Source organism: Dicentrarchus labrax, unplaced genomic scaffold, assembly GCF_905237075.1.
Source record: "Dicentrarchus labrax unplaced genomic scaffold, dlabrax2021, whole genome shotgun sequence".
Classification (NCBI taxonomy): domain Eukaryota; kingdom Metazoa; phylum Chordata; class Actinopteri; family Moronidae; genus Dicentrarchus; species Dicentrarchus labrax.
In genome coordinates, this window is record NW_026136706.1 from 22,791,934 (window position 1) to 22,813,109 (window position 21,176).

Below are 21,176 nucleotides of genomic sequence, written 5' to 3' on the forward strand. Positions count from 1 at the left end.
GGTGTGAGGCGGATTGGTCTGGGCCAGTACTCTAATTTGGTGCTGTCATGGAGAGCACAATGAATGACACACAAACAAACAAACAAACATCAACACATACAATCTCTAATAGCTTCACACTGAAGACGAAAGCGGACACTAAAAGGGGGCATGGATGGTGATGGTGACAGTGGTGTGTGGTTACAGGCCCTGATAATGGCCCACTTGGACAGCTCAGGCCAACCAGTCCCAACAGATGAATGGGAGAGCAGAGAATGCAGCATTGTGATTTGACTGTGAGCCGGCCACCCTCTTTGGTTTGCTTTTCAATCAATCAGCAAGTCGTTTCTAAACAGCATCAGTATGACTTTCACCCACTCTCAATGGACGGCCTTTATTCTATGGTAGGGCCAGTCATGCTTTGCGTCCCACAGGGCTGGGTCCATTTCCACAGGTTGACTTGGTTCCTGGGAGGAGCTGTTAACTTTCACACTGGCTGAATCTTTGACTTTAGAAGTACACAGTATGTTTCGTTTTTAAGTGGCTGTGAGAGCACTGTTGTAAGGTGACTTCTCTAAAAGTGGTTTTGTCTTCTGTGACAGGTACAAGAAAAGGGAAGTTGAAAAAGTGTAAAACTACCTTCCATGGAGTACAACAAGAGTGTGGACCATTAAATAATACCTAAATTCATCTGAACTAGGGGGTCCATTGATGATCAGTTAAAATCAAACTGTGATACTGTTTGTGAGTAATTATAACACAATCCATATTCCCATAGGAAACTGTATCTATAATGCCCAGCAGTAAAGTTAATGTTCCCCTCACCTCATCTGTAGCGGGCAGGTGGTTGCAGAGCTACAGCACTAACCTTATAGAAGTTGTCTTTCTAGCAAACCACACTAATATACAAAGAATCCCAGGCTAAACTGAGGATAATCAAAAGCTTTATATCATGACATGAACCATTAGCAGAAATGCTTAATAATGTGAGCACCGATGTTGGTTGTAATAAAATCGTTCAGCTTAAAATTGACTTATTACTTGCACTTTACCTCTGGGCTTTACTTTACTGTACTTTATCAACACAGCTTCTTTTATTAGTGAGACGGTGCATTTTGCTCCAGGGGATTAAAGAAAAGTCCCCAACTACATAGCAGTGATACATAAAAAATACAAGGTCATACCAATGGAAAGTTTCACTGGGTTTCAGAGGGAAATGACAACTCTTTGATACCTGGCAACCAGTCTAAAGTCAAAACTGTGTCGTTATAATTTTCTTTAGGACTATGTACATCATAGATGATTAATGCTGTACCACTGCTCTATTAAAACCATTACTTTTTTCTTTCTATTTCTCCTTTTATAATTTATTCTGTTGTTGATAACCTACTTGCAGTGCAGTTTGCGATATTGATGCTTTCATGTTTTGCCATGTTTCAGTTTATATTTGAAAGACGAATAAATTACCATAAAAAACAACTCCAACATCAGTAACATCAATAAACATGTATCTTAGCACTGAACTGAACAAAATAAATTAGTCAACTGATTTATAATTGCTACTCTCTCACTACGGGAGCGGCCTAGGTACTGCTCAACAAAATAACAACTGTTTGCTGATTTGCCGTCACAGACTTAAAACTCTGTGTAAACAATGTAATGTAATACGTCTACCGTACATTGTATGGCCAGTACAGGTGATCACACTTCTTCTGTCCACCTATCCTTTAACTGTACATTGGACCAAAACGGGTGATGACATCATTTCCTGGGCTACCCTTTGACGAGGAAAACCGAGGCTCATGAGGGAGTGCAGACAACTGAACTCAAGTTTGGCCTGAAACAAACAAACCCAGTGTGAAAACAGTCTCAGCCTCTGGCAGGTGGTTTGGATATTTAAGCAACATGGTTCAAACTGGTTGAGGAATCTAAACTAAATGCCTCGGAGAAATGAGCCTTTGATGTTGAAGCAGAGGCTTGGACTGGCAAGTGGGAGATTTGGGTTTGTTTTCCACTCGGTTATACAACAAAAGAAAGGGAGTATTTTAAGATGCCGCCCTCCTCCGTCGCTTTGGACAGCTTTCGTTTACTGGCAAATGAGCATGGGGGTACAGACCCTCCTCTCTGCTTCACTGGGCAGTTTGTATAATGTTCTCATTGATTTCAGCCTTGGCATCACGGATGACACCTCCGCATTGCCCAGAGTGAAGAAGGATCTACCTCATTTGTCCCTATAGCTCACAATAAGCTGAGGATGTGTGTGTAGGCGTGTGTGAGGGAGAAAGACAAATGTAGAAAATGTAGGTAGTACGTTTGAGTGCATGTGTGCAGTATTTGTGTGTATGCTCACTGTATGTGTATGTGTGTATGCTTCCTACATGTCATAAAGGATGTTAAGATGGCAGATGAAGATTTCAGAACAAAGAGAGCAGCTTCATAGAGCTGCAGAGAACAACATGACTGGGGTGAAAACAAATGAAAACCCTCATAAGTCAACTTCTCTCCTCCAAAATGAGACAACTAGGACACGCAGACAAAGGGCGCATTGATATCGACAGTGACACACGGGTGGCAGCTGTACACATCATGTCATTCAGTCGTGGCTGCGGTGAAAGGGGACTTTGTCAGGAAAAGTCGAGTCTGGTGATGTGCTTTCATCCTTTGGGGAAATGTAGAGTAAAATAATGTAGGTCGTTGTCCTTGAAATAATAATGTAACTGATGCTACAAATTGTAAGCTACTCTTGGTTACTTTAAAAAGAATTGGAACAAGGGTTACACAAGCCGGGGAACAAAAGGCCAATGTTGGTGATCTGGATAGAGAAAGTAATTGTATTTTTTCCGTATCAAAAAAACTGTGCTGGTCGTTAACATGATCAACCTATTAACAATGAATCTGCCAACCGTTCCTGAAAGCACACCGTGCATTTTAAGATTGACTTCCTATCTCTTTACCTTTATTTCAGTACACATCAGTACACTTTCACCTTACTACATCGCAGTGAACATTTTGTCCTAGTCTAGTTTTTTTTTTTTTTGACAAAGTTACATTATAAAGTTATTGTCACACTATTCTAAACAGACATCTGTGTTGATGCATTTGTGGAAAATCAGACCCTAAAGAAGCACTGTATTGTACAGCAAGGTTTCTCATGCAAGAATCAACAAATTTACAGTATCCATGCTGTTTTTACTATCCAACAATGCAGCTTGCATGTTTTTCAGCAGCTAATTCTCAATCTCAAATGTCAGAGCACCAAAAAATGTCAAAAAATGTGACAGCACACTAAGGTTCACACTGACAGATTTCAGCAAGATTCCTATCTTTAAACCAGTGTTTGCACAGAAAGTGGAAAATCAGTCTCATAACATGGGATCCGCTTTGGAAAAATGTACATGTTTAAAAAAGTAGGCAAGGCGTGTAGTTTAATGGGCTAAAAAAAACACCATTATGGTCCTTCAAACAGCTCAGTGAATAAAGATGTATCACTGCTGTTTTTATCGAGCGAGAGTACATAGTGTGTTATTATGCTTTACACTCCTGTCCTCTTTACTTACATACTTTACAGGTTTAAAAGAAATGACGTTAGCCGTAATAGAATATGTAATTAAATTTGCCTCGCAGCAGTGGAAAACTTTGGCAAACTGAAGTGAAGATATCCTGCAGTCATTTGAAGCATGGAAACTGTGCACTGTACTCCACATTATATGAAGACATTTCTTTACTCAGTGACAGTCATATACCTGGTTTAAATACACAGTCCCGCAGAAAGTTATTGTCATTTGTGATGCCTGATGCAACCGTACAGCAACCCTGTGCCCCAGAGCCAACACTATAGCGAAGCTACTTTTCTGCACAACACTCACATCACCACAGGCCTCTCACAAAACACACACATTACGCCCACAGGCAGAGGAAACGTAATAATGCAAGTGTCTATGTGCATACTCTCAATACGAGCCTACAATTTAATTATATCCTCTGCAACATGGAGGATAATACAAAAATATTTATTTATCTTACCTCGGCATGCACTCTTCTCCAGAAGGTAATTTAAATTGTCATGTAAATAAATATCCCTATCATTAACTTTTATAACACAACAGGGGCTTGGCCATATCCCTGATATGGGAATGTGTTTTACATTTCTTGTTCTAGTTAACAAGCAGTTATATTCAGAATAAATAGAAGAATAAGTCTGTAGTTAGATGGCTGGCATGGCTCAGCAGACATAAAGCACCATCTATGGAGACTTCAACTTTACTGACAGAAAATCAAAGAAGAGAGATGTCACATTACTGCCAACCATGTCAAAAATGTCAATAAAATCTGCCAACGAGGTGCTGAAAATGTTCAGTTTTTCACTTGTGCCTCTACTACATATGCGTCTATTGATTTTGAACAGTTCAAATTTGTTACTGAAAATGGCCACCTCATTAAACTGTTACATAACACAGTGATAAGTAATATTCTACTCATGTTAGATGCAATTTTTTCGCAAAAGAACCACACCACAGGATGTACAGTGAAATGTAAAGTGACAAGCCAACACAATAAGAACAAAACATGCAATATATAAAGAGACAGTGGTATTTTTTACATCACATTCTTTATTTATACCTTATATAAATGTGATCATATCATGTTTAAGTGGGCAAAATTAATGCATTATGTTTTCAACTGAAAAACATAAGACATAAAAAACGGATGAAATGAAATTAAGAGACTGGGTCCAACACACAGGACAGTTGTGAAGAAGCTTTTAACAGATTCTGGGAATTGGATGAAAGAAAAAGTCAACAGAGGGAAGGACTGTCTGCCGCTGTTTTGTTGCTCCAAAAGTTTGTCTCATTAACAAAAAACTGTCTTTGTGGCGTCAGAAAACATGTTCGGTTTAATAGTTAATCAAAGCAGTAATATACAGCTGTGTTAGGAAGGCTCTGCTTGAGGCTCATATAACCCTTTCTGTTAGATTTCTGTGCTGTTCCCAAATCATCTAATCAGATGATGTTTACGCCCACCAGAAGTCATCAAGTTGTTACAAACTTATAATAGTTGAATGAGATCTGTGGCTCTGTGCTTTTCTTTACCAGGACATAACACACACACACACACACACACACACACACACACACACACACACACACACACACACACACACACACGAACACAAGCTGGCACTGACCAACCTTTTATGGACCTTTTTCTGACTGACCCCAGCCAAAACCTGAGTTCTTATCCTAAACCTAAACCTAAAACCTGTATTTTTAAGAGGTGCTGTTGCATTATTATGACTTTGTTTTAAAGATCATTTTTAGCATAAAATCTGAAAAAAAAATTCTAACTTTTCAGTTTTCAAAAACTGCCAGAAAATAATAACTTTAAAACCACCAGAAAGAAGCAGAGATAAAGATACATTAGCATGCCTACCTGTATCAGTGACATGTTACTGAGGTCCAGTCTGAACAGGTAGTTTCTGGATAGAGGAGAGAGGAAAAGGAGATGTGAGAAAATGTGTTTAATAATGCAAATTAGGTATCAGAGATGTGACAGGCTATTTTAGCTGCTGTCAACTTAAAGCAAAGCCGATTAGAGGCCATACTGTGACTGTCAATCAGTCTTAAACCATTGTTTTTAGTTTCACAAGTGGTAAGGCATTTGTGTACATGTGTTTTTAGGGTCAAACCAGGTGAAAGTTGAACTCATGTCAGCTCATAAGAACATGCATGCGCACACACACACACTGCTGTGGAATGACGTAATTGTGCGAAATTTATCCCTTCAGCCAAATCCAAAGCTTGACTTGGTCCAACAAGGCCTCAGCAGAGCACTTAAGAAGCATCATTATCCGAAAACCGCACTGTATAAGTGAGTCAGAAAGGGTATCACTTTCTCAGTAATGTGCTCTGTGGGGTGAAAAGCTGAGTGGATTTACAGTTTCTTACCTGGCACCCACAATAAGCTCATTCCTAGTCAGGTCAAGGGTGAGCTGGGAGTAGTCTCTCACGCCCGGATGGGAAAAACTGGAGATCCACGGACTGAGCGCTAAGGCAGAGAAGAAAGAAAGAAAGAGGTTAGGGAAAGCTGAATCATGACATAGTTCATGAGATAAAAGCGGTGACATTTACAGACAATACTCATAAAACACAGCATAGTTTACTAATGCACACAAAAGCCTTTTACATTTGGTATTTTATGTATAAGAGTGATGTATCTTTATGTGGCAAATACTGGTGAAAGGATTAACTGATCAACAGAATTTTTTTCCCCCTTTTGAAATCAAATATTTTAAAAAATATCAATACACTTATTGATAATAAAGAAAAATGATTAGTTGTGGCTGTAGTGGTAAAAATGAGCAGTGCAGGGAAAGCTTCCTGTGCTGCGACGGTGTCTCCTGCAGAGAGGGACAAAGCTGTCCAGGCCACATCAGGCGCAACAATCCTGATTCAACCTGACATTGGGACAAACACAGCTCTGTGTGGTGTAGGAGGCTGAAACCTCTGCGCTGTTTGAAATTGGCTGTTACAAATCAAAGTTTCAAAGTTGCAGAGCAGAGGGGCCACCTGGTGAGGCTTTTAATGTCAAGAACTGCAGGAAGAGAGCATTTTCTCTTCAATCTTTGTGTGACCCAAAGTTCAGACCTTTAAACTTTTAAATTTCACCACGTGGGAGGTTTGCTCAGCATAAAGGGATTTACCATATTTCCCATGCTGTACACAGTATCTCAGTGGTTGGTGGTAATTCAGATTCCCTTAACCAATTTGAAAAGCTGTGTAAAATAGCTTTTAGCTATTTCCACAAAGCTTTGAGAAAGAAGAACGAAATGGCTGTAAATGATTATTTGAAAACTTTGCATGTCTGTAAATTAATATAAACATTGTGAAAGTGTTCACTTCGTAGTCTAGTTATATATCTAAATCCATTGTATGCTAAAACTAGCAAGTGAAACCAAAGGAAAAAAGTACTGTAATCATGGGCGGAACACTATGGCCACACTGCTGATAACTCTATTCATTAGGGCAGCAAGCATCAAACATTTAAAACCTTAAACCTTCTTTTTCTTTTTCAAAGTAGCCTGTAGAAATTCGAGGCTATGGGTGCCAGAAAAAGTGTTGGAAAAAGTCACAGTGAACAGTGAAACAACTCTTCATCATGCAAAAGGACGGGTTTTGATAAGATTGATGAGGCCCATATGGCTCTGTCATCTGCAAACATAACTACAGATATGAGTGATAAAAAGACAGAAGGCTGTAGCTACAGTACAGTATGGTGCTCTTGATTTACGATACGATATACACATATACATAGGAAGAGAAATACACAGAAACACACACACACTGTAATTAAGGGTGCTTGTATTGACAGGGGACTTCAGTGAAATTGAGAATTACTTGCGACAATCTGTTTTTTCCAGATGCTGATTAGGAACGGGTATTTTTCACTGAGCTGCTGTCAGACTGAACTTGACTCAAGGTTTTGTAATTATGAGATGAAAACAGGGCTCAACGAGTCATCATTAATATAATAAAGTTAATATTTAAAACATTGTGATATTTTTAGAGTTGCTATACATGTACATATTATTTGAATTTGAAGGATAACACCTCTGTTATTCTATGTTTTTCTAATTGTCAACAAATCCTATAAAACAGACCAAACTCCAAAAATCTGTTTAGGTTCCTACTGAGGACATAAATCTTTAAAAACTAGTAAAACTTTGTTTTTTGAGTACATTTGAGTGAGTTCTGGTGGTAGACAACCCCCCAAATCCTGTAAGAAGGCCAACTGTTGCATGTTTTTGTACCAAAACAAACATTGGACAGCAACCAGCTGCTTGCACAGCTTATATGCAGTGCAATCTGCGCTGAGAAGTCCAAAAAGAAGGATAAAAACGAGTGGGTGAGAGATTGGATGGAGAGGAGTAATAATCGTAATAATCAACGTAACAGTTAACGTAACGTGTGTCCCTACCTTAACTATGTGCAATTTTTTTCTAAAACTAGTTATATTACTCAGACACTGGGAGGAGCTTAACAAAAGGCAACTAAAAACGTATGTATAAATATAATGTAAACCACAAATAAAGGCATTGTTTTAATTAACAGAGTTACAATTTTAATCATGTTTGCAATATCAAAACTTTCCAACGAACAATTCAGCCCTTAATAGAACTGTAACCTATGTACTATACGTAGTGCACAACTGCATAGAAAAGAGAAAGTCATACCACTGCATGCACTGCCTGAAGCAAGAAAATGCTACAGGCTTAATTATATCATCAACAGCTCTAGTCTGACTGAGAACATAACACGAGAAACATGAATTACAATGATTATTATCAAGTAGGCAATTCAGAGAAGTAATGTAACCTTTAAAAATTAATAATAGACTGTAAGACATTTTTATATTTATGTACTTATGTACACACAGGATTAAATCACTGATAACCTATAATAAATAAATCACATTACACTCGACGTCCTAGTGTAATTCTAATACAACACGAACAATGCAAGAGGTCATCTCTTACTCTCTCTATAAATATTTATATTACATATATACACTAAGATTTTTTCCCTTTTGCACATTCAAGCGTGCATCTATGGGTTGACTATCGTTGACATGCAGGGTGGGTGGAGAAACCATACAAGGCCGGTGCGAGGAGGCGAGCGGGACCATCTGTACATCACTCTGATTAATGGCTGCAGAGGCCGAAGCTGGAGGAGCAGCCGGGAGCAGCTGGGAGTGTAGGCCATCTTTAGTCTCACAATCTTATATAAACAGACCTGAAGTTGATTTAAAGAATCCGACACAAGCTCTGGTTTGCACAGAGCTGCAGCATGTGTGAACAGAGCCTGTATGTGTGCACATAGTGTCTACTGTAAATGGGAACAAATGAGATTATTAAAATTCTCTAAAAACTGACTGCATTACCATGTACAGCAACATCTCATTAACGTTGAAAAGATTATTGACACACAGACACCAAGAGTGTGTTGAAGACATAATTGCTGTGCAGTTTCAGTATCATGAAAATTCAACTTTCACATGAAACTATTAGACAATCAGAGCTTTCCAGTTACAGTACATGTTTTCCTGCTGAATATTTCCCATGCAATGCTATGTGCATGAACTCTATCCACATTATGACCCAGAAGGCTTTTTCTAACAGAGTCATACTATCACCACATTCCAGATGCTGCTGCCCAGCTGAGGTGAGCCTCAGTCTGATATTGATTAAAGACAGTGTTTATCAGATGTCTGTAATGTCTAAAACCCCCTCCTTCCACACCTGTCTGTCAGATCTAAATCATTTTTTGTTTGTTTGGTTTTCCATTCCCACTTCACTTCAGTGATTGGCCAGGTAAGAGAGCAGTGTTTTAACTTATCTCTTTTTTTATCCTACACAGCTACTTCCATCATTTTCATGAATGAATACCATCCAGGAAAGATGGTCTGAAAGCATGTATAATAGTAGTATAATTGGACAAAATGTACTAGATCCTAGTTCATTTGAACTGCAGCCTTAACTTACATTAAGCTCATAAAACTAAAATTCTACCATCTGCCTTTAGGATCAACAGGGTTACTGTAAAAGTTATAAACATTTAAACAAAACAACATTTTTGGGAAACAAGGGGAAAAGAGCGGACTAATCAAAAAGCTTTGTCATGGGTGCTCCATTAATACTGTATGTGTTAGATGTGTAAGTACACATGATGCCTGAAGGTTTGTTTTTCTCCCTCCCCTCCAAAGTCGTGTCATGTCTCCTAAGGAGAAGCTAGAGGTGAAAGCAAAGAGAGGTGGAGAGATTATAAAACAGGAGAAATATTGTGGCAAAACAGAGAACAGAGTCAGGACTGTTGCTCATAAAAAGTAGAAGACAACCTGAGGCTTATCTCTTCAGAGTGTAAGGGTAAAATACAGCACACATCAAACAAAACCTAAACCCCGCCCCCCCGACCTTATCTACTAAATATATTCTGGAAAACATCCAGAAATAGAAAATGATGTCATTTAGACAAATGACAGACTGTTAAAGTGACTTATTCTCCCCATAAAATAAGACCATTAAAACAGAGCATATGACATGAACCATAAAATAAGAAAGTGCACTGAAGAGATAGATAACAAGAGAATTATTCCCACAGAAGCATAATGCACCTAACAGTAAAAACAGGAGCTGTTAGCGTTCAGTTCAGAGAGTTTAATGTGGAGCATGAATCACTTCGATCCGAACTGAGAAGCATTACGCTCATATAAACATTTCCCCACATCATGAATATCTCTTCAAAAGCTTGTAAAAAAAAAACTAGATTCAGAAGCATGCAGGAGAGATCCTGAATCCTGAGCTTGTTTACTCCCTTAGGAAGGCCTTCCTGACAGTAAGGGGTCTTTCATTGACTGACATTTATCCTCCTGCTTACAAGTGGTTTTATATGCGCTGCTCACTTGTTCCCCTCATAACTGTCTGGCCGGGTGGTAAGGCAAAGAAGGGACAATAAAGCAGGATGAATATGAAAGCCCCCTCCCTCATGGTTGACTCGTGGGCCCCAAGCCGGACTTGATGAACGATTATTGCGCTCTTTTTTCCCCCCTCTGCAATCGGCAGGCAGACGGATTAATGCATTAGCCAGTGGCTGCCAGAGGGATGAGGAGACGGATGGGGACAGTGGCTGAGACATTCGTCTGACACAGACATAAATCATAACCTTTCTATCTCCTTCCATCTAACAGTTTTTAAACATTCGGCTTCTTCCCACACAACCAGCATGTGGGCAGAGTGAAGTGGCACCCCGACTGATCTGAGTCGCTATTAGACCAAGTCTGGATGGAGAGCAGTCAAAGCTGGAAAATGCCAAAATATTATGGAGTTGAGGGAATGAAAGCACAACACATTGTGGATCCAAAAAAGCCACAACACACACACACACACACACACACACACACACGGACACACAGAAAACCAGAGAGCTCCAACGCAATCTGATCCGTTTATCGCTTAAAACCTGATGGAATGTGAGATTCCCTCAAGTTGGGCTCAGAGGAAGGCCTATTTGATAAGGATCCAATCTTACCTTCATCTAATCCCTTCAAATTTGAGCCGCTGGGCTCGTCTGTTAGCCAGCCCATCAAACTGTCCAGCTCTGAGCTGGGAGGATGTTATCAGCCATTATGGGTAAATTCAAATATGATTTTAATACTGAAAAGTACATGATGTACAGGCATATAATAGGTCCTCTTGAGACCATATGTGTACCTTTTGATTCACCAGCTAAAGTTACAAAGTAGAATTTGACAGATGATGGAAGAAATCTGAACTGAAGGAGTATAGCAGCCTGACAGAGTCATACAAGTGACAGAGTAGTAATACAGATGACTCTAGGGATGGCAATGTCAGTCGGTCAGTTGGTCCACCACTTTGGTCCTGACTGAAATATCTCAACAACTATTGGATGAACATGAACATTTTGTACAGACATTCCTGGTTCCTGGAATTCAAACAAGTCATCTGTACTTTGTGTTTGGTGCTAATTAGCAGTATTAGTACGCTAACACGCTAAACTATCTCTGTAAACATGGTAAAGGTTTAATCTGCTTCGCACCTGCATGTTAGCATTGAGCTCAAAGCACATTGTCACAAAAACGCTAGTTTTGCTCTTTCCACGCAGAAGCCCAGGTTCATGCAGAGGTGCATTTAGTCACACTGAACAAATTTGGACCGGAAACTGGTGATGGATCAGGTGCTTGTGGTCTGTGTACACTGTTCCTTTCTGTCTACAGTATGCATTTGCTTAAGAGAACTGGATACAATGGCACCATTAATTCCGGTATATTCATATTCTAAAAAAGCTCTTCAAGCTTCCTCGGCTTCTGGGCATAGAGCATCCTCCTCTGGCTGAACCAGCTGACTCCCTGCACATGTCAATGGAACAAAAGTAATTTATAACTCAATAATTAGTAATAGAGTCATTTCAGAGCGTGTAGACGAGAAACAATTATTGATGATTTTACAGCCGTTTGTCTTGTGATGATAGTGTATGGGAAAGTCTGTTACCTAACCTGCAATGCCAACTGTGGCCACTATGCTAAAAGCGAATCACAGATTAGTGCTGTTCCAGCAGTTTTGGTCTGCAGTGTAGACTCTACACCCTCCACAGACTGAAAATTGGGATTAACAGCTGCCACCCCTACTGGATGAAATATACAAAAACAGACTAAATTTAATTACAGTTGATGATGATGGCGCTAATCAAACATTTGTGTCACCTGGGGTACAAATGATGCAGTAGTGCTACAAAATTGACTTCAAAGTAAGGCCGCTCAATTAATCGAAATTTGATCATGATTACGATTTTGGGGCCAAACGATCTCAAAACTAATAAAATCGGAGGGAAACGATTTTTTTTCCAGTTTCTGTTGTGCAACGTTGTATAGAAAAAAGCTGAGCCCCTGAATTGGGACACAGCCACAGTCTGCATATTTCGCGCGTTGCGTATTTTCCGTCCCTCCCCCGCAGCAAGCACTGCACGTCATGTGCTCGGTATACCCGCCGTTCCCGACCTGTCGCGCGACAATGTGAAGTCACGGGAGCGCCGTAACTGTTTATACTTGCGCCGGTGGTCGCCACACTAGTTGCCGTCTTCTCCTGTCAAGTTGTTTTCATTTGAACAGGTAACCGGAGACTTACAAATGTTTATGGGGAAAGGAAAGTGTAACTGAGGACTTCATTGCAAAGTGTTTTTGACAAATGTCCAATAAATGCAGCATGTTTCTGACGTTTAAATAAATAATCGTTTGAATAATCGTGATTTCAATTTTGACCCAAATAATCGTAATCATTATGATTTTTTCCATAATCAAGCAGCCCTACTTCAAAGTTGTTGTTTATTTTGACCATGCTGCTCTACTTTTGACTGGCATTGACTGACTGAGCAAAGGTTAGGAAATGGCTTTAAAATCCATTTGAAAGTCCTTGTGGAACATTGTGGCCGTTGACTGGCAGAAATATTATAAGTGAACAAACCCCTGACAGAGGACGAAGCTCCGATGACCTTTAACAACTAACTAAATTGTGTGCTTCTGTAAACTTGGGTATGTGTTTTTCAGCTTTTTCAATTCTCAGTCTGGCAGCAAATGTTTATATAATAACAAGTTTTTTTTTACCATTAGCACTATAATCAGGAATCTAGTTGATTTCTCCCCTCAAGCACTGCACTGTTTAATGAGCTATGAATGACACATATTGTACTAAAGGTAGCTGTCTATCATCATCTTCCTTCAGGGGGCTACACAGGAACACAATGTCTTGCTAATGGGAATAAGACTCGCTGAAAAGAGGCAATATTAAAAATGGTTATCTTCAGGGCAAGGTGGTCGCTCCAATATTGTTAGTGAAACAGGTCACATGCAGTCTTGCTGCTATCTGCCATCTGGCAAATGATACCGTGAATGAAGGATCACCTCCAGTGTCAATTAGCTTATATATGATTGCATTCTGAATAAATTTTGACATCCGACAGCGAGTACTGTGAAAATAGCAGTTGTGGCCAAATAATGACACAGGAATGAATCCATCCTGCAATATAGAAATTTACATACAATATCCATTTACTGTAAGCACATTTTTGTGCAAATAAAGCTAAAGCAGCAGCATGAATGCTACTTGTACCCACATTTTCTATCGTTCAGTACTGAAGGAACAAAACTTTCCCTTGAGTGCCAGATCTGTTCACACCTCCATATCAGGCCAAAATCCATTGAAATATGTTTTGTTTGGTCTTCTTCATATCACTCTTCACCCTTCCTCGCACTCCAGTCCCAACCCCCATCTTGTCTGTCCCGTTCTTCACTATCTCTTCTAGTCTACCTTCAGATTTTCGCTGTGGCTGACTTGCAGAGGGTGATAGTTGAAGAGAGGCTGCTGTGCCTCAGTGGAGCACAACTCTCCCTCTATCCCTTCACTGCTCTATCCTCCCCTTCCCCTCCTCCCACTTGACTGAACTCAGATAGAGGGGTCTGCGGGGTTGCAGGCAGTGCAGAGAAAGAACCTGGAGAGACTGGGGACTGAGCAGCCACAGGAGGAACGGTGTTGGGGCCAGGAGGCTAATAGCCTCTCAGTCAGCAACCGGTAAAGATGTCTGTCTGCTTCTCACAAAACCAATGGTGAAGCAACATCCACGGCTACTGAGTCCAGTGTGCCGTAGTAATATTCTCAGAAAGAGAGTGTGATAGAAAGCAAAAGGTAGGGATGATATCATGAGAACCATTCAGACGTGGTATCGGTTCAATTTCTGCTTCATGTATCTTTTAAAATGATAACTTTATGGCATTCAAACATAGGAAGTTGTTACGTAAATGTTCAGCAATGGCTTTTGTCTCAATGTTCAAGTTCTCAGGGGTGGCCCGTAGCATTGCTGGAGAAGAGGAGTTGAAAAATAATGACATTGATGATGAAGAGTGCTCTCAGTTCTCCAACAAGCTCAGTCAGTGATGGACCTATTTTGCAGGTGATTGACTGTTTACATCCGTGGCTTAATTAATGACCATCATGAGGGCAACTTGTCGAAGCAACCCTGTAGAGGAAGGCACACTGATGTAGAAATGTCAGCTCAGGGAAAAGTCTAGACCGCACATCAATTCTAATGTGCAAGTTATTATACTTGTTTTCAACCCTGCAGGTCCTCTCATCTTTCTCATCATCATTTATTAAGCACAATAAAGAATTCTGGTTCCTATTTCATGCAGTCTGACAGCTGAATAGGATTAATAAGTGTTTTGTGTTTTGTATTCACATTGTAAGAAGCTGGTATGAATGGAAATCTAGTGAGACTTATGGTCTGATGATTGTTGGGGTTTTCTGAAGGGGAGCTGTACTATTTGGCCCAAAATATGAGGGGAAATAATAAAGTAGTTAAGTCATTAAACAGATTTTATTTTCTTTGTGCATGAGAAAGGATACTTAACTTACTACATGTTGTTTTTGACTGGTTACGTAACAGTTCAATTTAATACTGATGACTCTTAATGACCCACATAAACACACAAGACCATCAGTGGGAATGTTTGCGATTTCTGTAGTTATTCTTAATAGACTGGATTCCCCTTTAAATCAATGAAACGAGGCAATCGAAACACTACCCCTATTGTCAACAGGGGCCACCAGAATCAACACAAAATGAAAATTCCTTGTCAGAGACACTATGAGTGGAAAGAGTAAGTAAGTAAAGGGTTAATAGCATGCTCTGTTTTTTAGCATTGTGCTTAAGTAGCCTTTACGTTAATGTCACAGCATTTAATCCAGACTTGAGACATATTTTGGAAGGGTTAAAGAAATGTTACCAGGTCTGACCTGGTAAATTTGTGGCCTTGTGGAACTCTGGGGCTTATTCAAACATGACGACAGCATGTTAAATTACCTATGCATTCATACAATGAGGCACACGTCTGAAAGGGGGCTATCCAAAGCGACAGGAGACAGCATGGACAGAGAAAAGCAAAGAGAGCAATTTTCCTGCTGCCTCTCTACTTTTCAGTTAAAGTGGCAATAAAGCCTTTAAATGTTTTCTATTCTCTGATCCTCCCTGCTATCTCTCGGGCCTGCATCAGATATCCTGACATACCATCAGTGGGTGAGAGGCTGGTCCCAGCAGCATTTTAAACTCAGCTCTATTCAGCTGCCTGATTGATGGCTGCAAACACACCGCAGCTCTGATAGCACCAGTCCAATTAAGCCCACCACTGTAATCATGAATGAGAAAACAGAGACAGGTGGCAAAGTAAGACAAGAATATAAAATAACAAATAAGATCAAAAATTCATGGCGAATGCTTTTTCTTTTAAGCGAAACAGTTATGTCTTACAGGGGCATCACTCTTATGCTGCTCAAAAGTCCTTCAGATGGCGACACGACGGCTAAACGACAGCACCATTACCCAAACGATGAAAGAGATAGAAGGACTTGTATAAAGTGTGCAATACATTTTTCTCACTATTATAGAGCAAAAAGAGAGCAGGCTGAGAGAGGAAAAAGGTGATGGAAAGGAAGAAATGAAGAGAAAGTGAAGTAGGAAGGCAAGAAAGGGAATATAATAGGAGGGACATGGAGAGGAGAAGGAGAGTGAATGAGAGAGGAGGGGAGATAAGATGGGTAGAGAGAATAATAAAGGCAGGCAGGGAATAAGAGAGGGAATAAAAAGCCAATGAAAAAGACAAGATTTTCAAAGAATTGAACAGGAAATGAGCAACGACACTAGTTGTTTCTGTCCTCCTTTGTCTCTCTTCAGAAGGATATGAGCAGAGCAGATGAACCAGGCTGTGAAGCCATCTAATCCATCAGACAGCTCCTCATCTTCTGTGTGAAGGAGGTAGTGGAACCTGAGCCAAAGGTCTTATTATCAACCATTACTTTCTTACACATACTCCCTTATGAAACATCTTGTTGCCTTGATGGATATTGCTGCTCTGGGTGTGATAAAGGTGCAGAGTTTATCTATTTCTCTTACCCGGCTGACCCTTTACACACACTCCAAAACCAGCTCTCTGGGCCTCATAATATAATACACAACAGACTCTATAAATTCCAAAAACAGACTCCATATCTAGATTCAGAGCGTTCCACTTTCTGCCCTCATGCCATGCTCTTATCAGACCCACGGTCTTATGCTGAGAGCCAGTATCATCCATCTAAATCATGAGCTGGCGGCTTCGTACAGTGTGTGCCTGTGGGTGGAGGTTACGTGATTCCAATGCTGTATTCCTGCATCAGAACAAAAAACGCTGGCACTTCTAGAACAGCAGACATACAGACATAGTCTGGAGTGTTTATTGTGTGTTCCCGCAGGTTGTAAAAACATTATGCTGCACCACGTGCTAGATGTTTATCTAGATTGTCTCCTGCGTCTTCTGATGATACCATCACTGCTGCCAACTACACTATTATACACCCCGTCACATCTCTTCTGTAACAGTGTGTGTGAAAAATCATGTGTGTGGAAGATAATGATTAGTAAAAGACTTGTGAAGGACATTCAAATACCTACTTAAACTATTAACCTAGAAAATGTAAATCCAATACAAATCTAATATAATTAATTAATATGTAATAATAATAATAATAATAATAATAATAATAATAATAATAATAATAATATTTTAGGCTATTCTAGACTATAGATATTTTTATAGAAATTTTTAATTTTTGCAGCGTTAATAAAGTTATTTGAAAAAGAAAATAAAGGTGAACAGTAAAGTTATTGCCCAAACTGTCAGTTGTAAACATTCATCCTGGTTTACAGAGCAAAAAAAAAAGCGTTATCAAGGCTGATAGAACAGTCAGTTGAAAACAAATACTAAGTTGCAATAAAGTTTAACTTTTATCACAAGCCTAGAAGAGAATCAGGATTAATTGTCTGTCCATAGACCTACAACACTTGGCACACTAGTGATAGATGTATCAGTAAATTTGTCTCAACATGACAAATTCAAGTTGGTGTAAAGTGTTCAATGATGCTTAAAACCAGAGGATGGCGCAGATAACGTGCTCCTGTGGAGGGACTGACTCAGCGGCCAGAGGATGACTGATCACTTCACCCTGCCAGGATTCAGTCTCACTGCATCATACAAAGGGATACATACAGTCCAACATACAAACACAAACAATTACTTGTCATTACAGGCACATACACTCAAAGCACGTAAATGCTGCGTACACACTCCTGCACGCCCATAGTAAAATCTTCTTAGCCGGCTCCCTGGTCTCCTCCAGGTGACTGAGGTAGCGCTTCAACAAGCCCCTATAAAACGCTCATCAATCACACAGGCTAATCTCAGGTTCTCGCTGACACTTTCATTGTGCAGGCCTTTTCTATACGGCTGCCTCCACATAATGCCCCACTCTGCCTGCTTTGACAGGCCAGCAGCCTTGCAGCTCCCTGCCATGAGAGCCATTCTCAAGAGGCACGCCTTTGAAGTGAAGCACCGGTGGAGCCAGGGCTAATCTGGACATCTGGAGGCCTGGTGGCTGAAGCAGGACAGAGGCAAAAGACTCAGCATATAGGTGACCTTGGCTCAGCTTTGTGGGAGGAAAAAGCCATTTCACCAGTTCTATGGATTGAAAATCCAATAGAAAAATGCTCCAGTTTTCAAACTTAAAACTGCTATAACACGGAAAGTCCAGCAAAAAAGGACCAAATGGCACAGAGCTCTTTATGTCCATCTTCAGTTCCATTAGCCAGAGTTCAGACCTACAACATGGGTGAGCTGGCCCTTGAGCATAGTGTGAGACTTGGAAGGGAACAATACTGCTGTACAAAAAAAAAAAAAAAAGAAAACCGAGAGTTGAGAGGAAATGTCTGCAATATGGTTTGGAGGGGGAAGAGTATAATTCTAATCACAAGAAAACCTTCTGGCCACCTCTTCAATTTTTGTGTTTCTGTCCTCGATCCCCACCAGCGATTTTTTTGGTCCTCCAATCTTAGTCACCGCTCTTGGCAGAGGGAACACAAACAACCCTATTCAAAAATAAACACAGCAATTTTGTGCGTGTTTACCTTTCATTCTGCCATATCTATCTGTGATTCTGTGCCCCAAACTGTTCTGTTCCATTTCACGCCGCGAGGAAGACCTTGTTTCTTGGCCCACTGTACAGATGAACGGGCTAGATAGTGAGCACCATTATTCTACACAATCATTTCTATCTTGTCCCCTCTTGCTTTCTGTTGTTCTTTTATAGCTGCATGCTGACCTGCTTGAATGCCAAACTGTGAGGTTTTATTGCAGCTGGCAAAGGGATATGTTTATGAAAACACTGTATTTGGTTGCTGTGAAAAGACGGATCTGTATGTTTACGCACATAGAATTCACGTGTACGCGTACACAGCATGACATACACCTATATTAAAGTCTCTCAGGCAAGTATATTAAGAAAACTGTCAACACTTAAGATACATGATAGTAATAATTTGCTGCATTGAACCTAGTTCAAAATACATAAAGCTGTCAAAAACCATGTCATTGCCTATGTTACTATGTTACTAGGAGAGATATTAAACCACAACAGCAATCAAGGTTCAAGGTAGATCCCATTTTCATATATTCTTGCAATTTTTATGTGTGACCCTGTAATGTTGAATAGATTATGTGGCTTATTTAGAAATTAACTCCATAACTTCTGTTTCCCTGTCAGTTACTTTGTACTTATAACCTCCAGAGAACCAGAAATGTTTTCTGTTTCTGGGTTTAGGTGTAAGCATGGAGCGTGACCAGAAAAAAGTCGAGCCCCTTCTGGCATCATTATATTATTTTTCACTCGATATACTGTTTTCTTCCTCCCTGTATGATTGTGTTGGTTCATAAGGTATTGAAAGAAGCCCTTATCCTGACACCAAAGTCTGACATTTACTATTAATTTTGTTGAAAAATGTAAGATATCAAAATCAAATTTTTTTCCTTAACGTAAGGTAAAAGGGAAAATTATCTGAACCACTTTATTTCGAGGTAAACCATAAAGTGAGACCACCTGAAATGTTCATAATAAATCCCTCATTGTAAGAAAACTGTGTGTTATGCACAACTGTCTTCTTCTTCAAAATGTCTTCTCTTCCAAACCAGTTTTCTGATCCTGTTTATCATCCTGTCTGACTTCTTTTCAGTGACTTCACTATGATCTCAGAGGGGGAGAGTCCAACACAAAACAAGACCCAAGTTATAAAAGAACCCCACAGAATTGTCTTTTAATATTATGGCATGCAGAAGCCTGATGTTTCCACCATGTGTACACTCCACCAGACATCATTACAGTGGGTCCTTGTATCCAAATAATAATCCAAAGCTCTAACTTTGTCCGACTAAAACTAAAACTGACACTAAAATAAAGAATAGCAGCTTCTTTCAGTCTAAATTAGTCGGCTATTTTATGAAATTCAGAGAAGGATCCTGTTTCTCACTTTGCTCTCAGTCCAGATCCTCTTGTAAAAAAAAGGGTAGTGAATCTGAAATCTTAATATAAGCCACCCACGGTCCAACAGAGTAGAAAATAAGAGAGAAATCTGATTACTGGCAGGCTGTATGTAAACAAAGGTTTTATAGTAACCATAACCTGCATTCTTCCAGTAACCAGTTTCCTTGTATAGCGTTATCAGATGTTTATATGAAAGAGGTGGTTATAGATGATGTCTGACCTTGGATGGAAACCTTTGGGTGCTCTTTCTTCGTGCACTCCAGTTGTGTCAGCGGGTCAAACAATGACGTGGTCGGGGTCGTCGGGACAGCAGAGTTCTGCGTGAAGACAGCTGGGAAGAGGAGGAGCAGGAAGAGGCCGGCCATAGACGAGGGAGTGGAGTCCTGCGAGGACGCTGTCATGGTGACGACCTCTCCTCTAACTGCCAAGGTGGGCCTCTGGGATATAGCTGGAGAAGAGAAGAGACCACTTCAGCACCTCAATGCAACATTTTTACACCTAGCTTCAAAAGAAAAGAAGCTCACTCTGAGTCACTTCAAAATCATTTCTTTGCTCCAACTTTTCATTCCTGGGGGCTTCCGGCTCTGAATTCAGCATAGAGCAATAGAAAGTGAACAAAACACATAATGCAATAGGTATAAAATTTTGGTAAAAAGTACATAACCGTGGGATGAAAGCGAGGATGTTAGGTAACTAGAGGGTGGCTGGGAAGAAGAGATATAAAGCTGAGTCTACTAAAATATATAGAGGGAGAGATGGAGGGTGTCGAGGACACAGAGTGGAAAAACTGCTCAGAAAACTCTCCAGCAATGAGCCATCTCAAAGAAATACCTAACCTCTGACCTTGAGATAATTATTTAAGATGTGCAATTAAACTTTAGAAGTTCATTTAATGGCTGATTAAAATTAGAAAATTGAATCCAGTATTGGACTGTTCAATGAGGCAGAAAGTTTCCACAAGTCAATGAAGCAGAAAGGAACTCACTTAAAATGTATGCCTCTCTTAGAGATGTGCTGGAAAAATGTTAGCACAACTATTTACAGTGATTCAAGAGACATTATTCTTACTGAACATGTGTGATGCATATCAACACATGAATAATAGTCATTCTCTGACCTCAATATTCAAGTATTATTTAAGCAGACCCCGCCAGCAGACAGAGACAGAGACACACATACACACACAAATCTCCATACACATAACACACATACAGACACTCTCATGCTTCCTGAG

The 21,176-nt window shown here is 40.0% G+C and overlaps 1 protein-coding gene across 6 annotated transcripts in view; it reads right to left on the minus strand.

The window, feature by feature from the left end:
* Positions 1 to 21,176, minus strand: part of sema5ba (sema domain, seven thrombospondin repeats (type 1 and type 1-like), transmembrane domain (TM) and short cytoplasmic domain, (semaphorin) 5Ba) — a 156,837-nt gene that overhangs the window by 70,903 nt on the left and 64,758 nt on the right. For all 6 annotated transcript variants that reach the window (XM_051404309.1, XM_051404307.1, XM_051404310.1 and 3 more), the window contains 3 exons: positions 20,163 to 20,390; positions 5,925 to 6,024; positions 5,410 to 5,455 (listed from right to left, as the gene is read on the minus strand). In XM_051404309.1, coding sequence (XP_051260269.1) covers positions 5,410 to 5,455; positions 5,925 to 6,024; positions 20,163 to 20,343 — 327 coding nt within the window. In that variant the 5' untranslated portion in view covers positions 20,344 to 20,390. The remainder of the gene's footprint in view (positions 1 to 5,409; positions 5,456 to 5,924; positions 6,025 to 20,162; positions 20,391 to 21,176) is intronic.